This window comes from Miniopterus schreibersii, assembly GCF_964146895.1.
Source record: "Miniopterus schreibersii genome assembly, chromosome: 16".
Taxonomy (NCBI): domain Eukaryota; kingdom Metazoa; phylum Chordata; class Mammalia; order Chiroptera; family Miniopteridae; genus Miniopterus; species Miniopterus schreibersii.
Genome location: NC_138116.1, coordinates 34,771,507 through 34,798,189, shown reverse-complemented (window position 1 = coordinate 34,798,189; position 26,683 = coordinate 34,771,507). Strand labels below are relative to the sequence as shown.

Here is a 26,683-nt window from a genome sequence, read left to right as displayed (position 1 = left end):
TAACAATTTGTTTCTGGTAGGAAGCAAACATTGTGCCACTATCCTGGTAGGAAATGCTTTAATCTGGGTTTTCTGTATAAACAGGAACTGATTTAGAAGGTAGGATTTAGCCTGTCTGGACAAAAGAAAAGATCAGTTGGGTTTCACGAGTGTTCCTGTGCTTGTATTAAAGTCTGTACACATTTTCTCACGCATGTCTAACATGATTTACCTCCTACCTGTAACCTACCTTACCATGTGGCTTTTAAATTGGCAGCCACTCAGCCATTTCTAGGCAGGTACCATTTCTAGGCAGGTGCCGTTTCTAGGCAGGTATGGTATTACCTTTCAGAACTCATATGGGCAGGTATAAAAAGTTTACTGAAAGCTAACTGAGAACAAAGCCGTATATTGATACTAAGTTGTTTCTTTTCCCCTCTGAGGTCCTACACTTGTACCTTGTACTCACTCAGAAACACGTTCTGGGACACAGTGTACAGCCAGGCTCGGCTCTGAAAGATAATGCTGCCTGACCAAGTGAGCCAGCAGTGGCCTTGCAGTTGTGGATCCTGGGCTTGGCTCTGCGCAGGTTTCAGATGTAACTTTTTGTTAACTGTACTGAAGGTGTGTCTTTAAGAAGAAAGTGTTCAAATTAAAAAGCTGCTGCCTAGTATGCTGTGTAGCCTTTTCCTTTGAATCCCAAGGTCCTGTCCCTTGTCAGAGTCACATTTCTGGTGCTGGTACTTTAAAATGCAGCTCTTAATCTTGTTCAACTGTGGAGAAAACTCGGGGTTCATGGGCTTTTAAAAATAATCCTAGGCCACTGCTAACAAAGTCATCGACTTGAGCTTATATATAAGGCACATTCCAATTTTTAAATAAAAGCATTTATTCAATAATTATAAAACAAGTATAAAAAATGATGAACCACACCAAAGCTCATCCAAATGCCTCTTTATAAATTAGACGATGCTACCTGTTTTACAGTTTGAGCTCAAGCCTTCACTCGTGTTAACTTGAGGTGTGAATCTGTTCCTGGTGCGGTCAGAAGTTTACATGATTCCGGATATCGTTAATCTGCTTCACCATTTCTCTTATGTGCTCGCCCCTGTAAAATCACAGTCACTCACTTTTGGGGAAATAACATGAGTAAGCCATTGAGGCTGATTCTTAAGAATTGAAACTAGGCAGTAATGCTGAAATGAGAGGGGCTTTGCTAGAACAACAGGGTGAGGTTTCAGATGGATAGTAATGGTGTTTACGGCTCATTTAAGGCTGACGGTGGCAAAGAGTATTGCAACTGCTGGCAATACTTTTTAACATACTGGGGATGCCCTGGCCACACAACAAAGTCATAGCACAATGAAGTCGACATCTCTCAGGTCCTTATCTATCACATGGCTTCTATTCCAGTCATTACTTGACTGGCAAATGCCAACTAATGTCAGCTGGGCAGACAGGGGTTAACTTTGGCCTATTGCAAAGGAAAAGCTCCCTCACTGTACCGGACGGGCGGCCGCCCTACTTACTCCTCCTTCAGGATGGACTGGATGCACTTCCGCTGGTAGGCACTGAGAGAGATGGTGGGTTTCTGGGGGCTCAGCACCTTCTCCATCTTCCGCTGCTGGTAGTCTTTCTTCATGGTAACCTTAAGTACCAGACAGAACACAGGCATTTTGGCTGTGGTTTATTCCACAGGTTCATAGTTTCTCTCTACATTTTATAAAGTTACTTTCTGTAGAACAAACACAAGGACAAGATTTAGCCACTGGCATCCACTCCTACCTGTTTGATGGCATTGCCCAAATGTCGAAGTTGATCAGGTATCAGCTGTAGTTCTTTCTTCATGTCTCTCTCACTATCTGAGAGAACTGGGAGCTGAGAATGGAAACTGTGAAGTACTTTTTTCATCCTTTAGAAAAGGCAAGAAAATATCTCGGCTTAATATCTCTGCTATGCAGGAGAAACACAGTTATAACCAACACTCCAATTCATGAATGGGGTCTGCAGGAGGCCCACCGGACGGGCTGGGGGAGCACCACTGCGCAGTCTTCCCTGCTGCCCCTCAGGGGAGGCAGGGGAACCAGCTCCATCCGCAGGCCTGGGCGTACGTGCTCTAGGCCATTTTCCTTAATGCTGCTGCTCTCTGAGCACTGGGCAGCACTAGCAGGACCTGAGCGGGGAACTGGACGCTGTACAACCCACTGACCTGTTAGTGATATCTTCTTGTTTTTCCTTGGCTTCCTCATATTTCTCAGCTAAGCGCTCAGCCATTTCCCGTAGACTTTTCCTAATGGCACAAGAAACGAGACACTTGGGGTCCCCCTAAAGGTGAGTGGTCCAGTGTTCTAGACTGAGATACAGCTCCAGTCTTACCGAACTGTTTTTTCCCTCCCTAGTTTTGGCACTTACCTTTCCTCTCGACAATAACTGAGATCATCCAGCTGTTTCTTTTTTTGGTCACTTAGTAATCTGACCCTTCAAAAGGAAAAAAAAAGAAAAACCAACTTAATCGGAAGCCAGGTCTAGGCCATTACACAGTGTTTGCTGCCAGCCAGGAGCTGATGGGACGTGAGCAAAGGCCCCCTTACCTCCGCTGAATCTCCTCCTTGGCCAGGTCCTGTTTAAGAATGTACTGTTCTCTGAACACCTGGGTGGCTCTGCTGATGAGCTGAAGACATTCTTCGGGAGGAGGGGCTGTATCTTTTTCAGATGATCTTTAAACCAAAGTTTCTACCATTACTTTTGCTAGCTGAGTAAATCAACTAAAAACAGACTCAGGTCATAGCTGCTTCATTTCCTTTTTGTACTTCCTGTTGACCATTCTCAAGTGCCTCTATGTTTATTCTCTAGCTGATTAAATGTGCCCTATATTTCTTCTAACTTCAACATAGTAAAAAGTATGTGAAATGAAATAAACAGCCAAGGACAGGAAGGATGAACAGTAATCGGGAAAACAGAAGGGAACTAGTTCTTAAAACCTATAACCCAAACCTCATACTTCAAAAATGCTGGATTTGCAACACTACGTTGCAAAATGCTTCTTATATGCTTTTCAAAGGAATCCGGGGCTTCAGCTAGAATTCGGAGGGGAGACTCTGCCACTTCAACATCATCTTGGGTACAAAGCAGGGGAGGAGATGCTGGATGGACTGTGCTTCTGCAAAATAAATAGAACAAGAGTCTACTGCGGAGTCATTTACTCTAAGTAGCACAAGAAAGCATAAGCCAAATCTGTCCAGAACCTTGAGAACCCAAGGCAATATGGAGTGTCACTTGTGTGAGAGTGTAAAGATGCATGTTTCTGCCCTGAAGATGGCGCCTTAGGGAGCTATCCCCTATTCTACCCATGCCACCATTTGTCAAAGCATTTTGGACTCTGCCACTCCAAATTCCTTATGTAAAGGTGAAGGCAGCACAGAGTATAAATTCATCATGGACTCTTCTGCAAGGACTTGAGGGCCAGGTATAAGCCACAGTCACAAACATAAATCAACCACTCATTTCCTAGGTACAGTTTGGATTTGATCAAAACCAATATTCACCCAGATAACCACTGTAAATGCTGTACTCTCTATATAACTTGATTTATAAAAATTACATTCACTCAGATATTACAAATATTCACAATGGTAATTTCAGAAAGCTTGAAGACTGCAAATGTTAACAGCATGGTAAGTCTTTGAATGCAATAATCAGAATTTGTTAACATACTACAGACAACTTGTATTTCAGGGAATTAGCAGAAAATGATTTGAATATATTTATATAACTAATATTTAAGAGTTTCCTTTTTCTTTGGGATTCATGTTTTCTAAAGTAACCTAATGTGTAGGTCTTATTTCACTAAAGGTAGGATGGGTTTTTAAAAATATGCTTGAAGCAAAAGGCAAAAAGGAATTTTTTTCAGTGATTGTATTACTTGTTTAGTCTTGCTAGAGTTTTTAGTTTCTTTTAGTGTAATACAAAATTAATAGTGAATTCTTTTCCTTTCCAAATAGTGTAACTTGTGAGTCTTTAAAGAGCATGGGAAGAGTTCCTTGAAGGATAGTAAATTAATGGCAGTATTTTGAACTGTCAGTACCTAGAAGTTCATGCTTTGAAATGACACCAGAGCCGGGGGGCAGGGTGTGTGCTAGAGTTCAACATCGCTGGCTTGCCAGGGACTCCTGTGCCTGCATTTATAAGACCCAGAATGCCATTCCAGGGCCGCTGAAAAGAAAACGGTGCTTGTAGCTTATAGCTTCACGTGAGTTCCTTAAGGAGGAAGATTACGAGTTCAGCTGTGTACCACCTGTCTTCCAGAGTGTACATATTCTATGACTTCTCTCTGAGCCTGGCAGAAACGGAGAAATTAAAGTATGAGTATGGACTTTGGAGTCGGAAAGCCCTGTATTTATTTGCAGCCTGGCTCAATGTGTTACTTCAGCATTTACTGAACTTTTCAAGCCCTGTTTCCTTTTTTACAAGATGGGCATAACAGTGTAGTCTTCCCAGGGTTGCTCTGGTCACAGGAGACAATGCAGGTAGTTGCCTCATTTCTAAGCCTGACACATAGAGCATGATAATCACTGAATATACTTCATATTCATGTATGAGTTCAGTATTTAATTTTAGTATGCTTCCCCACACTTTGAAATAAAGCTCTTGACTCTCAGCTAGCCGAAGAAGGTACTAGAAATCATGCCTAAAACTAATCCTATCTACCTTTCAAACCCTCAAGTCAGAAGCCAAAGCATAATCCAAGCATCTTTAAGATGGTTTCTAAGGGCATTTTCCCAGTTTAGATTTTGCAGAATTAACAGTTGCGTGGCGAATACAAAATGGTACATACAATAAAGGCCTTATGAGGCATTCGTAGGTACTGGTGATGCAGATCATCGTGGGCCCCAGGATGTCAGGGACAATCCAGAACCCTTGAATTGGAGCTGGCTGCCTGGAAAAACAGGCACAGTGAAGTTATAAAACAGCAAATGCAATGGATCCAAAAGTAACACAGTGGCTGAGGTTTGTCACCTTCTCAGGCCTGGGCTATCACTTGTCTGGGACATGCTATTAGTGCAGTAACCTCAAAGGTGTTGACTTGGAAACCTGTAATACAGCTTTGACTGGTTTGAATCAAGCAGTCACTCAGGAACCCATAGCCTCATGGTGCTCTCTGTAATCTCAGCAGTTACTGTGATTCAGTGATGTTAACTCTTTATGCGTCTTTCTCCCCAGCCCACACGGAAGCCCCAGCTATCTCTGTATGCCTAGCCCAGAGTAAGTGCTCAGGAACTAACTGAACAGAACTTCAGTCTATCTCACATTAAAAATCCAATGCAGCCCAACATCTATTTCATAGGACTTAATTTACTGTGCACGGCTTACATCTCCCTCTTAATCTTGGTTATTTCACTGAAGAAACTGAAGGCTGTGGACCTCAGATAGGAAATGTCTTTCCTGCCAACACGCTACTCCACCCACCCCGATGCTCATCCCACCCTCACAGCACATTTCCACCCCTGGACTGACAATGCCCCTAGATGAAGCCCCTATAAATTGCCAAGTCTACACTCCATACTGCTCCCCACTGCTCTGATGTGCTATTTCAGGCTGCTGCCCACTGCCTGCTCTCTGAAACCACCTCCCCAGCATCCCTGACATCCTTTCCCTCAGGTTCTCCTGCGGTCCTTCTGGCAGCCCTTGACTCGAGTTTCCTTCCTGCGCTGGGCTTCTCTAGCTCCACTCAACGATTGTAAGAATGTGTTGCTCACACTCTCTTCACAGGTCTCCTCTACTCATTCTAGGCTCTTTCCTGAGTAACCTTCACCACAGTCATAGTTCCAGGTTGACAATTCCCACATCCACACTGAGCCCAGACCACTCCAAACTCCAGAGCTACACTCCAACAGCCTACTGAGTGCCTCCATTTGGATGTTCCACAGGAAAACTCCAAGTACCCCCATTAACACACTCTGTCCTCCCAAATACACTTCCTCCTACGTCCCGTGTTTCTCAAAGGGACCACACCTACCCAGTTACACCAGATAGAAACCTGGGAGTCATTCCAGACATCTCCCTTTATCCTAGTCATCAAATATTTACTGAGTGTCTACCAGGCCCTCTATCTGGCAGCGAGTATGCCGACGTGAGGGGACAGTAGTAGGAAGCAGACGTGGTCTCTGCTCTGACACATACTCTAGCAGTAGTGACAGACAAACAAATACAAACACCAATTTTAATGTACTACAAAGGAAATGGGAGAGTAGGAAAACCCTAAGTTAGACTGGGGAATCAAGGAACCCTTTCTGAAGGACTGATAGTAACTTGAGATCAGAAATAATTATTAAAGGTAGCCAAGCGAAGTCAGCAAACTAGAGCTGCAACCGGAAAAAGACCTTTCAGAGGACAGAGCGGAGGGGTCTTGAAGCGGGGGGAGCTCTGGATGGACACAGGATGAACGGATGCTCTCGGGTGCATGCATATGCGTGTGATGTATACACGTGTCTGGATTACTGGGGCAAACAACTGTTAACCTGCGTAGACAAGGAGATAGTTCTTACCTGCACGGCAATGGCTTCGTACAAAGGATGTGCTCCACAAAGCATCTCTGTTCCGTGGTGAGTTCCTGCAGACTGTCCTTATCTTCTTCATCTATGAAAGAGCACATTCCCACATCACCTAACATGCCTGACGTCACACCGCGTAACTTAGCCGACACACAGACGCCTCCAAATTAAAATGCTGACAGTATCCGTTAAATGCAATTAAGTTCTTGTCTCAGACCTCTGCTTTAAGGACTATGCCTTTCTGACAGAGATCTCCTTTCCACAGGGTCTAGATTTCTGCCCCAAGATGGAAAGTGAATTTTCCTTGGTCAAGTTCTAAATGCAGAAATGTTTTACTGAAGAGGACAATCTCCCCAAATCCATTCTTTTCAGTCTTTTCCTCACCCACACCAATTTTATTTACTTTATCATTTTTTAAAACTGATTTTAGAGAAGGGAGAGAACATGGATCGGCTGCCTCCTGAATGCGCCCCAACCAGGGATCGAACCTACAACCTGGGGTATGTGCACTGACTGGGAATTGAACCCACAACCTCGTGGTATATGGGATGACACTCCAAACAACCGAGCCACGCTGGCCAGGGCCAATTTAATTTTTATAACAGCTTTTTCAAATGTGATTCACAATACCACTCAACTCACCCATTTAAAGTATATAATTCAGTGGGCTTTTAGTATATTAAAGGAATTGTACAACCAACAAAAAACCCCCAGACCCATTAACAATCACTCCCTAGTGTCTGCCAATTCCCCCAGACCTAGGCAACAACCACTAATCCATTTTCTGCCTCTGTGGAATTGCCTGATCCGGACATTTTACCTAAATGGAAGCCTACAACATGCAGTTGTTTGTGACTTGCTCCTTTCACTAAGCATAATGCTTTCAAGGTTCATCCATGTCAGTACTTCATTCCTTTCTATTGTTGAATAATATTCCATCGTATGGATACTTTATCTAATCATCAGCTGGTAGGTATACAGGGCTATTTAGCTGTTATGAATAATGCTGACACAAACATTCATTCACAAGTTTTTGTGTGGACATGTTTTTATTTCTCTTCAGTGTAAAACTGCTGGGTTATATAGTAACTCTAATCATCTGAGAACTTCCAGACTGTTTTCCCCAAAGTGACTGCCCCCTTTCACAGTCACATGCAGAATATGAGGGTCCCTATTTTTCCACATCCTTCTCAACACTTTTCTTTTTTATGGACATTTAATTATTTCATTTTACAAAGCAAGAAGTACACAAAGATATACAAGCTCTCCACCCCACTGCCCTGTGACCCACTCCACTGCACCCTATACCCCTGCACCCATCCACCCCTACTTTCCATCCCCTGATCCTGACCCCAACTTCCCTAGGTAATAATAACCTTGTTTGCTAAATGTCTTTCCAGACTTTTTTCTTTGCTTATTCAAACATAAATCTATAATGTAAGGCACACGAAAAATTCTGTGATATACATAGCATACATATACAAACTAAGAATACTTTCGGGGGTTTTGTTTCACAAAAAAAACTGGCCTTTCACGTATTTTTGAGCAGAATAGATATGCCTCCAATGCAGTATGCAGGATCTGCCCCATTCTTTTACATATTCCTTGTGTTTTCAAGCTTTCTTCAGGTGTCTCTTTCCCCATGGCTCCAGTTTCTCCCATATTCCAAAGAACCCTCTCTTGGATATGCATCTCACCTCACTCCTTCCCTTCACAGCCAGGAGTCCCTGAAGAGCCCCCGTCACTGACTGCGCTTCCTTACTTCCTCTGAGGGCAGTACTGACAGTTTGGCTTTTGCCCCTCCCCTACCCAGATTTGCTCAAAGATCAAAAGTGAATGCCAGACCCACTGAACACTTTCTACTTCCTGTCTTAGGGGCCCCCCTGCAGCCCTTGGCACTGCTGAGTGTGCTACCCTGGCAACTCTCTTCACCCTATTCTGACTACTACTAAGTACTTCATTGCCTCTATGGTCACCAGTGAGGGATGATTTTATGCCCCAGTGGATATGTGGCAATATCTCGAGACATTTTTGGCTGTCATAATTTAGGGGGGATGTGTCGAATACTTATGCTCTGGAACACAAAGAGGATCATCAAAACATGTCTCTCCCACCATGCCTCCCTCCAACTCCAGTAGTCCCATTCTCCCACTCATCTCCTTCCCCCCAACTCTACTCAGCCCCCCCTCCTCCGAAAACTGATATCCCTTTGGGATATGTTTCTGTTGTATTTCACATTTCTGAATTTGAGGGTTCTGTAACCAGATGCCACTCCCACAGTGGTAGCAAATTTCCCTGCCTGAAAAATTCACAGGGTTACACCAAAGGCAGTTCCAATCCTCGGGCCTGCCAGATGCTGGAGGTCTTCTCAGCTGTTGGGGCTCAAAGGCTCTCATCTCTTTGGGGTTCTTAAAGGTCTGTTCCCTGGGCCTAGCCACAGTAGGGGACCCCCAATAGGCAGCCTGAGATGGAGTTCCTGCTGTGAACACTGCCCCTGGTGGGGATGGTGGGGGTGCTTCTACTCCTTTTGTCTCAAACACACTGGTAGTAGCCAGGCCTGGCTCCTCTATAACCTGCTGCCATTCCCAGGAAGATGCTGTCTCAACCCAGAGAAGCTTCCACCTCAGCAGCTGCTTCTCTTTCTGTACCTCAGCCAGTTTGGCCAGGGTCAGCTGCAGCCAGGAGGCTGCCTGCTTCTGCTCTATCTTGTGCTGTGTGGCGAGTTTTCATGTTGGAGTCCAAGGCCTGTGAGGTCGACTTGCACAGTTTGGTGACATCTTGTAGCCACTGCACCCTCATTCCAATGGCGCCGGGGGAAAAAAGGCTATTGTCTTTTAATTTTAGCCATTTTAGTGGGTATGAAGTGGCATATAGTGATTTTGTGGTATTTCATTTCCATGACTAAAGGTATTTAAACATGTTTTCATGTGCTTATTGGCTATTTGTATATCATCAAATCCTTTTTTAAATTGGGCTATTTATCCTTTTATTACTGAGTTCTAAGGGTTCTTTATACATTCTAGATACAAGTCCATTATTAGATATGATTTGCAAATACTTACTCCCATTCTGTGGGTTGTCTTTTCACTTTTGTGATGGTGTTTTCTTCTAAGAGTTCTATAGTTTTAGTTCTTTTATTTAGGTCTTTGATTCATTTGAGTTCATTTTTGTATGGAGTGAGGTAGGGGTCCAATTTCATTCTTTTGCATGTGGATGTACACTTGTCCCAGCACCATTTGTTGAAAAGACTATAATTTCCCCCAATAAACTGTTTGGCACCCTTGTCCAAACTAATTGACAGTAAATGTAAAGGTATATTTCTGGACTCAATTCTATCCCATTGATCTATATGTATATGCTTATGCCAATATCACACTGTGTTGATTACCATACTTTTTAAAGAAGTCTTGAAATTGGGAAGTGTGGGTCCTCCAACTTTGTTCCTGTTTTTCACTATAGGTCACTTGCAATTCCATGAATTTTAGGATCAGCTTGTCCATTTCTGCAAAGAAGGCAGCTTGAATTTTGATAGAGCGCACTGGACTTCTACATCAATTTGGGAAGTACTGCCATTTAACAATATTAAGTTTTCTGATCCATGTATATGGAATATTTTCCATTTATTGGGCCATCTTTATTTCTTTCAACAATGTCTTGAAGTTTTAAAAGTATGTTTTGTACTTCTTTTGTTAAATTCATCCTAAGTATTTCATTATAATTCTACTGTAAATTGTTTTTAAAATTTCTCTTTGGATTGTTTATTACTAGTGCAATGATACTTGTCTATTGATCCTGTATTCTGTAACCTCTCTGAACTCATTTATTAAATATTTTTTTAGTAGGTCCCCTATGATTTACTATATAAAAGATCATGTCATCAAAGGACAGAGATAGTTTCACTTCTTCCTTTCTAATCTGGATGCCTTTTATTTCCTGTATTGGCTAATTTCCCTGTCTAGACCCTCAATAACAACGTTGAATAGAAGGGGCAAGAGCAGACATCTTGTTCCTGATCGTAAGGAGAAAGTGTGGAAGGCAGAATTTGTAAACAATTAAGTTAGATGTTTATCCAAGGAGATTTCCAAGGAAAGTGTTGAAGATGTGGCCTGGTTTCTTCTTGCTGATTACAGTAAGTGTGAGAAAAAATATAATTGAGGGAAGAAACAGTAAACAAAAAGGAACAAGGACTTGATGATTTGGGAAATTCTCAGCCTATCCAGATCACAAAGATGCTAAAATAAAGAGACCAAGAGATGCTAAAATTAAGAGATAGGTTCTAAAATGAAGAGAAAGCATGCTTTAGAGAAAAAGCCACTGGAGTGGCTGCTCAGTTTTTAGCTAACACCTCAAAAAGATCAATAGGTCAAATATTCAGTCACTCACAGGGCTCTTTGAAGAGATTAAGAGTGTGAAATAGATACTTCAGCAGAAGCCAAAAATTGAGATAAAATTATCTAGGACTGACCTGTGGATTAACCTCTTGTCTACTATAATGACTCCTCGGAATATATGCAGGAGATCCAAAAAGTTCTTGAGAATTTGACACCTGTAGAAGCACCACTGGCTTGGACTGAATGTGTTAGAGAATGAGAGAAGGCTGTTCCACTCCCAAAATTCTACAGATAAAAAACAGGCCAAAACTACTCAATACAAACAAATGGCACCTTTCCTGTAAAATGAAGAGGGCAGAGCTGTAAGCCCAGAAGATTATTCCCAGGCCTTGCAAACCTAATAGAATTTGGATTTTGAAATTGCTTAGGACCTATGGTTCCCTTTTTCTTTCCAATTTCTTCCCTTTTGAACTGGAATGTCTATAACTGATACCTATGCTTGGGCCACCATTGTGTTCTGGGAGCAGATAACTGTTTCCTAGTTCCACAGGTCCAGAGATAGAAATTTTGCTCCAGGGTGGGTTATACTCAAGAGTTTTATCCACATTTGATTTAGATGATGAGACTGAAAACTTCTGAGCTCATGAGATTTAGATGAGATTTTGAACTTTGTGTTGCTATAATGATGTTAGAGTCAATGTATTTTGCATGTGGGTCAGATGTGAACCTTTGGGGGCAGTCGGGTGGAATGTAATACACAGAATAATGGACTCCCCCCAAAGTGTCTGTGTTCTAATAATCCCCAGTACCCAGGAATATGTTAGATTACATGGCAAAGGGGAATAAACATTGCAAATGGAATTAAAGTTGCCCATCAAATGTCTCTGAGCTGGAGATTATCGTGGATTATCTGGGTGGGCCCAATATTATCACACATTTCCTTAAAGTGAAAAAGTGCTGCAGAAGGTCAGAGTGATACAGGGTGATAAGTATCCAACTCACCCCACAATTGCTGGCTTTGAAGACGGAGGAATGCAGCCACAAGCAAAGGAAGGCGGTAGAAGCTGGAAGAGGCTAGGAAATGGATTCTCCCCTATAGCCTCCAGAAAGGAACACTGATGCCCAGTGAGATTGCTCTAGGACGTCTAACCTATAGAACTCTAAGACACAAAACGTGTGTTGTTTTAACCCACTAAATGTGCAGTGATTTATGATAGCAGCAACAGAAAGCTAATAAAGCACTTGGTCTTTCACCATTAAATATGTTATTTGCTGTGGGTTTTTCATAGCTGCCCTTTTATCAGTTTGAGGAAGTTCCTTTCTATTCCTAGTCATTAAATTTTCTTAAATGTTTTTTTCTGTGTGTATTAAGATGATCATATGGTTTTTGTCCTTTATTCTATTGCTATGGTGTAACACACTGTTTGATTTCTGGATGTTAAACTACCCTTGCATCCCTGGGGTAAATCCCATGTAGTCACGGTGTATGATGCTTTTTGTATGTTGCTGGATTTGGTTTGCTACTGCTTTGTTGAGGATTTGTTGCATCTATATTCCTGAGAGATACTTGTAGTTTTCTTTTCTTGGACATTTTTGTCTGGTTTTGGTTATCAGGGTAATACTGACCTCATAGAGTGAATCAGGAAGCATTTCCTATTTTTTGGAAATGCTTGTGAGTAATTGATATTAATTCTTTAAATATGAAGCCATCTTATCCTGAGCTTTTGTTTTGGGTAGTTTTTTGTTTACTAATTCAGTCTCTTTACTTGTTGTAGGTCTATTCAAATTTTCTACTTCTTGAGTCAGTTTTGGTAGTCTGTGTTGTTCTAGAAATTTGTCCATTTCATCTAGGTTATCTAATTGGCAGACTGTTGTTCAAGGTATCGCATTATAATCTTTTCTATTTCTGTAAAGCCAGTAGTAATATCCCCTCTTTCATTCCTGACTAGTAATTTGAGTCTTCTCTTTTATTTTTGGTCAGTCTGGTTAAAGGTTTGTCGACTTTGTTGATCTTTTCAATGAACTAACTTTTAGTTTCATTGGAATTTTCTATCTCAAAATTATTTTTCTATTCCAAACTACTTTTTGATATAATCTGTGAAACATTCGGAAAAGCACAGAAAACTCACCTGATCCAAGAAATTTATGAAGTTTATGAATCCAAGTCAGTCCAACACTATGTACACCAGCTTCATGAGTACAGTGATATCTTGAGGGACACTTGGGATCTGCAGATAGAATTACTAATGATATAAAGGTAGCCATTGGAAAACTTAAAAAATACACCCTAGCAGCCCCCACATTTTTTTTTTGGTTAATCCTCACCCTGACCAGGGATCGAACATGCAACCTCAGCATATCAGGATGACAGTCTAACAAACTAAGCTACCCGGCCAGGGCACATAGGTAGCTTTATAAGGAAACCAATTAGTTTATATTACTTTCCCTTATAGGTTCAATTTCCTCATCTATAAAGCAAAGTTCCAAGACTTAATATTTGGAATGTCTCTCTCCAAATACTGTTTAGTTGGACATGCCCAATGGGTTCTCTTTGCTGGCTTTATATGTAAGGACTCTATCCCCTGAAATGTTTTGGCTATACTTTAGTACAGAGTCAAAGCCATTATTGCCAAACCTATGCCAACTGGTTAGTGGGACTATAAGCAGATGAGGCCAGGCTGCTACAGGACTGAACTCCTCTCTGTAGCACACAGAGCAGCTGTGACGCCCAGTTGTTCCCGATACAGTAAGCTTTTGTTCCTTGTTCTTCACAGAGAAGAAGACAAGATCCTAAAGGCGACTTGGGGAAAGGGGGGAGGGGCAAATAAAATTACAGATTTTTGTGTTACAAGAGACCTTTTAAGATCATCTGATGTTACCCCTGTTTTTTTCAGATAAGAAAACTGAAGACCAGAGAGGCTGAGTAAATGCCTCATACCACAGAGCCTGTAAGTGTTAGAGCTGTAACTAAAACCTAGGACACTCCAGACTCCTAATCACACGCTCCTTCCACTCAAGCCGTTCTCGTCTGAACAACACGCTCTTTAACTGTCTCATCCGTTTATCCAAGAGCTCCCTAGGTGAACAGAGATAAGTTGCTAGAATGATCTGGAACCAACCAGATAAAACAAAAGAAAAGATAAAAAGGATAACATTCAAACTGGGTCTGATTATAACAAGATGTGTTCTAAAAAATGAAGATATTTTAAAGAGCTATCTTAATATCAGTATTTTATAATTTGACTTTTAAAGTTGATTAAAGTTTGTATACCCTTAAGTATTTGAATCATGAAATATTCTTTTGACTGAACCAGGAAAAATTCACTATTATAAATCTGGGTAGATCCAGACTAAAGGCCACTATCTTCAAACTTGGGAAATTTGCTCAGTCTTTCTTGGACCTAAAGTGTAATGTGTGACTAAAAGGCCAAAAGAAGTCAGCTGAATTTTTTTTTTTAATTCTTACTGGAGGATTTTCCCCCCATTTCTTTTCAGAGAAAGTGGAAGGGACAGAGAGAGAAACATTGATGTGAGAGAGACACATCGATTACTTGCCTCCTGCACTCACCCAGACTGGGGCCAGGGATGGAAGGGGGTATGCAGGAGGCGGCCGACTGATGTTTTGCTCTACCTCTACCTTCCTCTCTCTCTAAAAATCAATAAACTGTTCTTAAAAAAAAAAAAAAAGCTGTGGTACATTTTCGCAGAGGAACACTATGTGGGGAAAACTATATGGCTATAAAAAAGGAGCTTTTACCCATTTAGACAGCATGGATGGACCTGGAGATTATTCTGTTAAATAAAATAAGCCCGTCAGAGAAAGATAAATATCACATGATCTTATTTATATGTGGAATCTAATGAACAAAATAAACTGACGAACAAAACAGGTCCAGAGGCAATGGATGTACAGAACAGAATGACAGATCTCAGAGGGGACAGTGGTCGGGTGACAGGAAGAGATTAACCAAAGAACATATATGCATGTATGAATAGCCCATGGACACAGACAATAGTGTGGGGAAAGCCTGGGGTGGGGCAGGAGCTGGGTGGAGGGGGCAAAATGGGGGACATCTGTAAGAGTGTCAACAATAAAAAATGTAAATAGAAAAAATAGTAACAATAATATTGTAATAACTATGTGCCAATTGGGCACTAGAATTACCAGGGGGTAGGGGGGAAGGGAAGGATCATTTTGTAAGTTATATAAATGTCTAACCATTACCCTGTATACCTGAAACTAATTAAAATAATATTAAATGTCAACTGTAATTGAAAAAAATAGTTTACCTCTGTGAAGTTTGATTGGACAAGAAAAGTCAGAATCAAAGGGATCATCCTCTCCAGATGCCAGTTTCAGGGCCAGCTCCAACTCAACACACTCAAACACGTACAGAGAAGGAATGAGGTCAGCCCTGGAATCCCAGGACTTTTCTGACTGTAAAAAAAGTACAATTTTAGTCTTTCATGTTCATTTGAAAATGCACAGAATAAAAAACAGAAGAATCTGGGTCTAATAGTGCTTTCAAATTCTTAATCCCACATCCTGACAGTGCGTTGTTATTCTTCAAAGAGCAAAAAAGGCCTCTTCCTTTAGAAGGATAGGAATAAGCAGGTTAGAGAGAAGCTAACTCCAAGGTTCTTTATGTCTGTCATTGAAGACTGCCAACTTAAGAGTCCAGAAAGCAGTGTGTAGGTTGGCGGCTCAAGCAAGCCGGGCTCCTTCTAACTTCTCATTTAAATTTTTAAGGGGGCTTCAATTAACTTTAAGTTTTTAATTTCCAAAATATACCGAAGTGTCAGATATAAACTAAAATTCCTCATATATATTGGTACAGGACATATACTAGATGTTGGAGATACAAATACACACACACACTAGCCTGGCTTACTGTCTGGTCATCTTCTTCTTCCCCTTCCAGCACAACACAGTGGTACAGCATTCCTGACTCAGTAGCAATCACTAGGATGTTGGGGACACAAGGTAAGCAGAGGACAGCACACGCATCATAGCCATAGTTATCTTCAGCTGCAGGGTGCATGGGCAATGGACCTAACAGCTTTCCGATGTTCCCAGGGCTAAAGAAAGAGTGAAACATATTTGGGTGAAAAAATACTGGTGCTGTAAGCTCTCTTCTCTTTTCAAAATATACCTACATGACAGCATATTAAACCATGCCTGGCTTTAACTACTACGTATGTTCTGATGACTCTCAATGTTCTTCTTCTGAAATGTAGCTTATCTTCAGGGCTCCAGAACCACATATTTAATTGGATTAGACAAATATGTTTATTGAGAGCTAGATGACACCCCCACGGAATTGACAGTTTAGCTGGGGAAGCAGACATTTAACCAGAATTACTCTCCCATGTGGTAAGCGTAACAACACAAGGCTTTACAGGGTACAGAGGAATATAGAAAGGTACAAAAAAAGTGAGGTATATAAGAAAGGTATCAAAAACAAATAAGATCGATTGAGAAAGAGTATATTCTGGGAAGGGGTGGTAAACATCCCAAGTTAGGGAACAGCATATACAAAGTCCTGGAGGCATGAAAGACAAGGAATTAACAAGAAGGAAATGGCTTAGTATAATGGGAGGTGAAGTACAAAGTCTAAGGCAACAAAGAAGTGAGGCAGATACTCAGGAATGGCTTACAAAGCCGATGACCTCGCTGGCCTGTTAAGAGAGCTCAGAGACTATCTGCTGGGGGACAGGCTGTCACTAGAGATTTAAATCAAGAGGGATGGAGCTTCACTTTACTAAGATCAATCTGGTAGCGAGCAGTTGTGAGGAAAATGACATGGAGAGGACCAAAATGGGACTCAGGGCAACTATTTAAGCATGATCTAGGCAGAGGACAGTGAGGATCTGAAGCAAGGACAAGGGAATGGAGAGAAGGGTGTATACATTCAAGAAATTTTCATGTTAGAATCAATAGAATTTTGGACTGGACATAAAAGAATGTAAATGACTTTCAGGTTTGGGGGTAAGATTACTAGGTAGATTACAGTGTGCACAAATGAGGGCCAAATGGTAGGGGGAGGAAAGACAGGGAGAGTAATGTTACACAGAAGTCCCCTGAGAGGGAGCATGTGTGGAAGGCAGAGAGCACTTCTGTCAAGGAGAATATAGCTGGTAGTGAAGCCTCACCATTCTGCAATCCACCAAGATCTTTCGTTTTTTTCATCTTTATAATTTTGCATACTCTCTTCTCTCTCCTGTAACTACTTTTTGAAAAAACTAAATTTATTGGTGACATTGGTTAATAAAATTCTATAGGTTTCAGGTGTGCTATTCTATAACATCATCTGTATATTGTACTGTGTGTTCACTACCCCAAGTCAAGTCTCCTTCTGGAACTACTTCTGCTCCCAGTTCTACCTAGTGAACGCTGCAGGTCCAGGCTTTTGTATTACCATCTTCGCAGTCTTCCAAGATAAGCAGGCCTAAGCATCTACTTGTTCCAGTCCCACAGCACCCTATAATGCCCTGGGCACACAAAATTGTACTAGTTACTGGTTTGCTGTATGACTTTCCAGTAGACAAAGAACCACACAGCAGGACCTTGCCTTTGGTCTTATATTACTATCTTCTGCCACATAGTGGGCCCTGAATAAATATGTTTCGATGATTTATAAATGAATAAATTACAATGTTCAGCCTTTGGCCTTATGCCTCTGTAGTTACAAACTTCTCCTAAATTCTTATCCTCTATAGAGTCTAATTCACACCATGACAGATGGCTCTTATTGATTTTTACCTTCATCTTCATTCCAGCCCTGTATTTCCAACTGTCCATGGACTATTCCACCTTCTTGGTCCAATACTGTGACATACTGAGCACTTGTAATAATGAAGCTTCCCCCAAAATTAGCTGCCCTTCCTGACCTCAGTATTTCTGTTAATGGCTCACTCCCATATCCAAACAATAACTGAGTCTTATTGATCCTTCCTTTGTAGTATCTACTATGTTCACTTCTCCCTTTGCATTATAACCATCACAGTTCAAACTGTTGTAGACTTTAAGTTAAATTTTACAACAGCTTCACTGAACCTTTTCTTTTAGAACAGCTTTAAAAGTATGTTTTTATTGATTTCAGAGAGAGGTACAGATGGTAACATCAATCATCAGAGATAATCACTGATCAGCTGCCTTCTGCGTGCTTCCTACTGGGGATCGAGCCCGCAACCCGGACATGCGCCCTGACCGGGAATCGAACCGTGACCTCCTGGTTCATGGATGAACACACAACCACTGAGCAACACCACTGGGCTCATCATTGAACCCTGAATGACACTTGCATTTGTTTATTTTCATACTCTATTTCATGCTTCCCTGGTAATTAAAATGGTCTTACCCTTTCTTGATGCTTCATTTAATCCTGATTAGATTATTAAGTCCCACATAATATCAGTGCTTCCTATGAAAATTTCCTTAACTTCTTCAATCAGAATGATCTCTCCTTCCGTCTTTGTACTGATGTGGTATAGGTAATGATCTTTTCATATGTATGTATGTCTTTTTCCCACAAAAGGTACCAAATTACCATGTCTAACCACCCCCATGATGCCTTGTTCATATAAGATACACAATAAATACTTTTAAGGTTGACTAGACTTTATCCAAGAATTCTATCGCATTTACCCATATTAATATGAGTTAACGAAAAGTCCTATGATTTGTACCAAATCTTTCTCCAAAATATGCAAGCCAAGCATCAAAAAGGCTGCAACACGTCCACAACCCAAAAACACAAATCCCAAGTCTATGACAAAAAGTAAATAAGTAAGTCAGACTATGACAATAAATAAATAAGGTCAACTATGACAATCTATACTAGAGCACAAGTTGGACTTTCATTTCGGTGGGTTACCCCTCAACTTACCTGTGCAACAGACTAACATACGTAAGGAAAGTCTCCCCATTCTCATATAAGATGTACAGTGGATATGCCACTACTTCATCTTTGCCTTTTTGTCCAAACATATTCTTCGGGACTGCTGCCAATGGCCCAAAGTCAAATGCAACTGCTATCTCTCCTAGAGATGCAGTATATGCCCTCCTGAAAAGAGATTTAAAAACCAACTTGTTGAAAACAAAAACAAAATGTCCAACAACAGGAGGTGAGATGGAGTTTGTATTCAACAGAGAAGATAAAAAATTATGATTATGAAAAATGTTAAACAACACTGGAAAATTCTCATAAAATTAAGTGAAAGAAGGCCATAAAATTATATAGTGCTACTTTAATTATAAATAGTTTAAATATAAAGAGACACAAATAGTAAAAACATATACATACAGACATGCATAAACACAAAAAAGGAACAGGAGGAAAACATATAAAAACATCAATAGTCATCCCTGTGCAGTAGGATGCATTTACTAAGTATCTACTCTGTGCCAGGTGCTGTTGTAGGTTCTGGGAATACATCTGTGAATTAAACAGGCTAGTAGTTACAGTGACATTCAGATCTGTAACTTCTTGTAACTTATTCACACTGGTTACTTTTGCTTATTTCTCACCTTACCAAAAGCATGCTAATGTCACCTCTGGAAAATCTGCAATTTCTACTAAAATTGCATTTATGACCTCAATAACCTAATTTGAAAAGCATTTCATGACACAAATAAAAACTTACCCTTTGTTGAGTATTAGACTTTCCTCTTCTGCTTCTGAAAGTACGATGACCTTAGTGGGTGTCTGGGGCTCACGCAGAGAGTAAATTCTAACAAAAGAGAAGAAAGGCAGCACATAAAATTCTCTTCCATTTCCCAAAATTGTGCTTTCCTCTATATCTAGTCATTTCTTGAGAATTTCCCTACCAGTTATCACAACGATCTTTGCCAAAGATCCTGTAGTTATTGATAAAGTAGGTATTTCATTTGTTCTTTAACATTAAGAAGGTTTCCTTGGGACCTGAAGAAATATTCTCTATCTTCACCAAAATTCTTTATTAGCCTATTTCATGGCATTTCACTTCTGTCTCCTCCATCCTAAATCCTTAGCCATACTCACCTTGTCTAGTCATCTCACTAATGCTCCTGAGTTTGCCAGCTTCCCTTCAAATATACTCATCTTTCTCTGCCTATTAGACAACAAATCTCATTACAGAAGGAACCATATCTCACTATTCTGACCAGCACAGTGAGTGACATGTAGCCTACAATCTATATGTGTTTTTGTTACATAAAGACTCTATCATGTCATCCCTATTTTCTTAAGGGGAAGTATAAAACTGGAAAAAATTTTTCACCCAAATCATTTTAATTTAAAATAACTTAAATTTTTACAGTTTACATGGCTATTGTTAAAAGGAGAAAGAATTTTCAAAAGGCCGGTAATATTATTAGAAATCTAATGTCTCTTATAAAGTCTTTACCAAATTAATCACTCATTGTCCCACCGGGCGGGGCTCAGTGGTTGAGCATTGACCTAGGATCCAGGAGATCGTGGTTTGATTCCCGGTCAGGGCACATGCCTGGGTTGTTGGCTCGATCCCCAGTCAGGGGTGTGCAGGAGGCAGCTGATTAATGATGACTCTCTCATCACTGATGTTCTATCTCTCTCTCTCTTCCTTCCTCTCTCTGAAATCAATAAAGATACATTTATATAAAAAAAAATTAATCACTTATTTTGTCTGACCCATTATGAATTTTTAAAACTTAGTCTGTTCCATTATCAATAAAATGCCATGTAATAAATGTTTTTAAAGAAAATTTGATCCAATTGAACACACATTCATTGTGGTCTTCCTAGCTGCCTATAAGCATTATTGATGTCAAAACCCACATAAGTACTACACAGTATATATTGTAATGGGGAACAGTGAAAAAGTAAATGCAACAGGCATTGTGGGAATTTCCTGTTGCCTTGAAATTGTCAACAAGGTCTACAGCTGAGGAAAAGAGAAGTGTTAAATACCCCATATCTTAAAAAGAACCTTCACTGATTGAGGCCAGCTGCCCCCTTTAGGGCTCAGGTGGAGGGAGACTTAGACTATGCTATCTCCCGCCGTCGCCTTTTCCCATGTGCATGAGAGGAGGAAGGGTGTCGAGAGCCCTTAGGAGTACCAGGACAGTGTTTGCAACGGGAGGTTTTCCCTCCTTCTTTCTTTACCCCCAACTCCAAAGCCAAATGGGTGGATAGGAAAGGCTCTAAGAGAAAACAGTCAGATTTAGGGGTGCCTGTAATAAGGGGAGATAACTATCTCATTTCTGAGGTAAATGCCAGATGTGTTGCAGAAAACTACAGGCCACCAAGGTAAGGGAATTCTTGGCGAACCTGACGTGACATATCCTAGGGTGGGGGGCACGTGATCACTATATGGTGTCTATTTCTTATATGAAAATTTCCAAAGAAGGGAGGCTGGAACAGCATAAGAACGAACTATGGTACAGTACGCCCAGCTCTCTGTGGCCCCTGGAGGGCAAGGAAAAGGACCTTGGCAGTTAGCAGGACTCCATATGAAAGACCACAACGTTTCAGTTGAGAAGGGAGGAATCTTGAGAGAGGGTTCAGGGCATGGATAGCTAATAGAGGCAATGGGAGACAGAGCTCCTCAATGATGGAGGCAGCTGGAAGCTAAACACTGCCCCAGGAAGTACATACACCTCATCTGTGCAGAGACTACCACCTCAACGGAGGCCACCAGTAGTAGGTGGAACTCAGTTAATCTAGGATCAGGGATATGCCCCCACCCCCTGCCCCATCACTGACAGACAACCAATTAGGTAAAATGTCTGCCTCAGCTATCCCATGCTTCCTACTCCCATTATCAAGGAGATAGACCCAAAGGAGGAGGCAGCCCCCCTCCTATACTTCATCCCCTACCTCAAGGTGAGTCAAAGAGCAGATCATGCCCTCTCCACTCATTTCAGATGCCTCAAGGTCTGCCCTGTGATAGGCCAGGATATAGTTTTGAAATAGATTTGAGATCAGAGTTTTAAACTGGGCAGACTTAGTTTTTATACCTAAAAGTAACCAGAAAGCTGTAAGATCTGTATAAGATGCCATTAAGGGATCAAGCATTCAGTATGGAAGGAAGCTTTGGTAGAGCACAGTTAAAAGCAGTGATTAGGAAAAATAAAATGGAGGTATTTGTATCTCAGTTAGTTGAGACTCCCCATAAACTTTTTATATAAGGCAGATCCAGAAAGTTAACTGACAATAGAAATCTCTGTAGGATTAGAGCATTTAATCATCAAGTACAAAACCTGGAAGGGGACTTAGAAACTATCAAATCAGATCTGCTCATTTTACAAACTGGAAACTAAGGCGCCTCTAAAAAGAAGTTTAAGGTCTCAAAGACAGAAATGGCACTGGGACAAGAATTCAAATTTCTCAATTCCCAATTATATTCTCTTTCCCCTAAGCTACATTACCTCCAAAATAGTGACATAATGAAAAGAGTTTTAGGAAGATTAACAGTGCTTACAAGTCAGACTAGAGTAGGAGAGACTGGAGGCAGGAAGACTACTTGAGAGGGAATAGCAGTAATTAAGGCATGTAAGTTAGAGCAGTTAGACAATTCTTGAGAATGGGTTACAACAGCCATCAGATAAAGCATTCTAACATCCAAGGACCCATTTAGTGGTATCTTGAGCTATTAACTGGCAAACAGAAACAGAACCTTCCCACTCACAAAGCTATAAGACATAAAAATAAACTTTACCTTATTACATTGTCTGATGTTAACAGCACTATGTGGGGATCCAGCATTTCACTTGGATACCAGGCGGCATGCTTTAGAGTCAGAGAGGTAGAACTGGTGAAAAATCTCTCAGCAATTGGAGTGGTACTAAAATAAAAACAACAATTTTCCAAAACATTTTGTAGCTCTTGGATGAAAAATTTTATATAGGAAAATCTATTTTAAAACTCTTTGCTCTGCTTTCCTTCATATGTCTTTCCCTCAAGTCTTGCTGGGAAAAGATTTCAAAGCATCTATTCAATATCAAAGGATCAAAAATATTTCTAGATATAGTATCTTATTTGGTCTTTTTAGTAACCTTGTAAGGAAAATACAAAAGCAGATTTTCGTATTGTGGAAATGAGAAAATAGAGAGTTAGAAACACTTTAAGGGGACCCAACCTATAAGTTGTGGAGCTAAAGATGAGTTTCGGCCTTATATTCTTTTCAGAAGATCTTTCAGACTCACTTTTCTGAATTTGTTGAAAAAGAAAATAATACAAAAATAAAACTTAGTTGAACTTAGAGCAAACTGTCTGGCTCATAGATAGTAACTGCTTTTAATAAACCTATTTCTACCTACTTGAAAAATAGCCTGGCTTCTAATGAGAGAGTAATGAGATAATTCAGGTAGAATATCACACATGTGTAATCACACACATACTATCAATATTATTATCATAAGATGCCAATGTGCAGACCATCTGGAGTATTTACAGTAAACATACCTTAAGAACCACTGGTCTAGAATAATTTTCTATGTGTATTAAAAATTATAAAGATAAACACTAAATGGAAATACAACTTACCTACAATTCACTGTTGATTTTCCACCTTCAAATTCAGAATTCTTTCCCCATCTTTTAGGTAATTCTAATACCATAAGTCCTTTTATTCCTATAAGTGCTACGTGATGTTGTGTTGGACTTAACAAGACTTGATAGATTTCAAACAGGGGTGGATTTATGCAAAGCAATCTCTGAAATTAAAGCAAACTGGTCAAAATACTTAATTTTAATGTAAATATATATGGCAGTTACTTGAAAGCACAGTACTGCTTTAGTTTTCCTAACTAAGATAATGAAGCATTCTGTTTAATTACTAACACCTGGGCCATTAACTGAAGAACTAGTTCTAACCATTTTGACTAGAATGTTATAAAGTGCATAAAAATTCCCTACCTTGATAAATAAGTACCGCAAACAATTTCCCTTTTTATGAGCAAGCTCCAGCCTCCCAGTTCAGCCTCAATCCTCCTCCATTCCCCACTTGTACTTTATACTCCAATCAGATTAACTTGTAATTATCTTCTGGGTAATTATCATGTGTTTTTTTTCCTTTCTTTTCTTTTTTTTTGTAATCCTTACCTGAGGATATTTTTTCCATTGCTTTTCAGAGTGGTAGGGAGAGAGGTAGAGAGAGAGGAGGAGGTGGAGGGAGAGATAGAGAGAGAAACACTGATGTGAGAGAGACATCAATTGGCTGCCTCCCCCACGTGCCCCGACCAGGGCTGGGGTCAAGCCTGCAACTGAGGTACATGCCCTTGACTGGAACTGAGCCTAACCGTTTAGTTCTCGGGCCAGCACTCTAACCACTGAGCAAACCAGCCCGGGCCATTATGCTGTTATGTGCACCTCTGTGTAGCTGCCCCTTCCTGCAGGCCCTCCTCTTCCTGTCTTACTTGGCTAGTGTCAGCCTAGACAGGCTTTCCTCCCAAGAGAATACCCCAGGGGTAAATGCACCTTTTCTGGGCTCCTTCAGCACACTCTATTATAGTTCCTATCACCCTGCATTCTAACTACCCTTTTACTTGCTCATCCCATACAACTATGAATTACTTAGAATGAATTATGTGTCTTTCCTCTGTCTTTTAGCATAATATACGGCATATTGCTGACTTATTCTCCATGTTTTAGTGAAAAGACAAATGAACTCAGAAGTACTAATAAGTAATAATTACTACATCTTAGAAGTAGTTCAGTGAGACAGAGAATGGGTTCAGGAGTTTCTGCAGCAAGGATGATGGTGCTTTACCTATGCAGATATGGAAGTTTATCTCAGCATCACATGCCCTCAGCAGAATGTCACTCCTTCCCATTTCTTCTGTTACCACATTCCCATTTTCTTTTCTTTCTTCTTCTAGTAATAAACCATGAAACTGCCAATGTACTGCTTATCCTTACGTACGGAGAATCCCACTAAGCCAAAATTCCTTTGACGAGGATTATAACATAACAAGGTTTCCATTCGTTCTGACTGATGTCTGTGAGCCTGTTTTTTTAGTTGCCCTTTGTGGATTCTAATGAAACTGTTTTGCCTCCTGTTAGTGGGTCTTTCCTGCTTTTCCCTATTTTCTCAACCCCCCTTTTCTTCCTACTTGATTTTGACAGTCTACCTCCAATCAAAGAGGCCACCTTTTTGCTACACACAATCCAATTACCTTAAATCACTTGTGATAAGGACAGTATTTAGGGTTTTCTTGTTCCTAAGTCACCACTCTGCTCTTGTTAACATTTGAACTGACAACTCAAGCTAAACTGCTTTCTCCGAGTTTCTGATATTCTGGAGGATTGAGGGTCATTCAGACAGTCACCAGTATTTACTGAGAGCTGACATGTTCCAGGCGCTCGGTGAAATACTGGAGATATCCAAAATATACCTAAGGCACACAGAGACTCTGCCTTGGTGTTGCCTGTCTGGAAAAGCGGGCAATAAACAAACAAGTAGGAATGATTCCATCATGCATGTGCCACATGCTGCACAGCCACGCAGGGTGCCAGGGGAATACTGAGCGCCGAGCACCCTGTAAATGATTCTTGCAGACTGAACCGGTAAAGCAGGCAGACTGCAGGCTTACGACCTATTTTCAAAACTGCAAAAATATATCTAGCACCTCTTTAACTTCAGGTTATTTCTCATCGACAAGAGCCGGCCAACGGCACACAGCAGATGTCAATGCGTTACAACGGGTGCCCAGCTTTTTTAGCTTTTAATCTTTAAGAGAAGAGAATCGGTTGATCGCAAATAAACAATCTCCAGAAGGCAATGTTCGGTTACAGAGAGGATGGGAACACGTTCTGGCCACACCCGCTTCCACACGCTGGTGGCTCATGAGAAACAAACGAAGACCCCTTCCAACCCTGGGGATGGCCTAATTTTCTGGAAAGTGGAAGAATGCACAGGGGAGATTCCTCCTCTGGGTCGGGCCGGACACCTGGTGCTTTCGAATCTATCACGTGACTCGACACTCACGAGCCCGCCCCGCCCCCAAGAAAAAGTTGGGATCATCCCTGCGGAGTGTCCCGTCGTGGAGGAGTTTTCTCGGGGCCAGCCTACGGAAAATAGCAGCTGCACCCACACTCTATGCCCTCACCCCGCTTTGCTGTCCTGCGGAGCACCCGCATCCCCGATGTTACTCGCTGAGCATTCCGCGGTCCTGCCCTTCCTCCCAGACCCCAAGAACTGCAGCACCCCGAGAGCACGAGCGCCTGTAACTGTGTCTGGCACAGTGTCGGGGTCAAAAGCGCGGCTACAAAAGGTTAGAGCGGAATGGAAGTAAAGAAGAGAGAGCTTTCCACTAGAAGTCCGACGTCTGCTTACACGTGAAGAGCACACCCGCCAGAAGACGAGAAATAGCCAGATGGGGAGGAGACAGCAACCTCAATAAACCACCGCCTCGTTCAGATCCCAGCTGAGGGTCATTTACCCACGATTAGCCTGGCCGTACCTGGTACTGGGAAAGGGGAGGCTCCTCACCCGCGCCGCTGAGGCCCCGAAGGCGAACCACTAAGAAAGAGCTGCCTTCTCCGTCCCACAGGAAGAGTTCCCCGCCGAGGCCTAAGACCAGGTTTCTTGTTAGCAACTGCGGCGGCAGCGGCGGCGACGAAGGCGAGGACAAGGAAGCCGGCTTCTCGGCCTCGGCTGGACTCTGGTTTTTCAGTCCCTCCCGGAGCCGCGAGAACACGACGTGGTTAGGAAGCCACGTCTGCCACAGCTCGCCGTCGCCCAAGGGACCCTCGGCGGCCGCCATCTTGGCCCAACTGCTCCCCTCATTCCAATTGCTCAGCCCGCCGCTACGCGCAGCCAATCGGCGGCCGGCCTCCCACGGCTTTTGGCTAATCATCG

At 41.5% G+C, this 26,683-nt stretch overlaps 1 protein-coding gene across 2 annotated transcripts; it reads right to left on the bottom strand.

The window, feature by feature from the left end:
- Positions 1–846: 846 nt before the first annotated feature.
- Positions 847–26,588, bottom strand: NUP88 (nucleoporin 88; the record flags this gene model as incomplete). 2 transcript variants are annotated; one of them, XM_081161393.1, is made up of 17 exons in its annotated part: positions 847–1,087; positions 1,509–1,627; positions 1,765–1,891; positions 2,189–2,269; positions 2,392–2,457; positions 2,571–2,696; positions 2,981–3,139; positions 4,814–4,915; positions 6,525–6,615; positions 12,991–13,089; positions 15,152–15,295; positions 15,741–15,940; positions 18,751–18,927; positions 19,508–19,594; positions 22,541–22,666; positions 23,368–23,537; positions 26,286–26,588. In XM_081161393.1, 17 exons carry the CDS (start codon positions 26,586–26,588, stop codon positions 1,024–1,026), a joined length of 2,241 nt encoding a protein of 746 aa, XP_081017519.1. In that variant the 3' UTR covers positions 847–1,023. The 2 variants fall into 2 exon arrangements, with proteins under 2 accessions (XP_081017519.1, XP_081017520.1); XM_081161394.1 differs by having other exon boundaries at positions 15,152–15,299; positions 15,754–15,940.
- Positions 26,589–26,683: the final 95 nt, after the last annotated feature.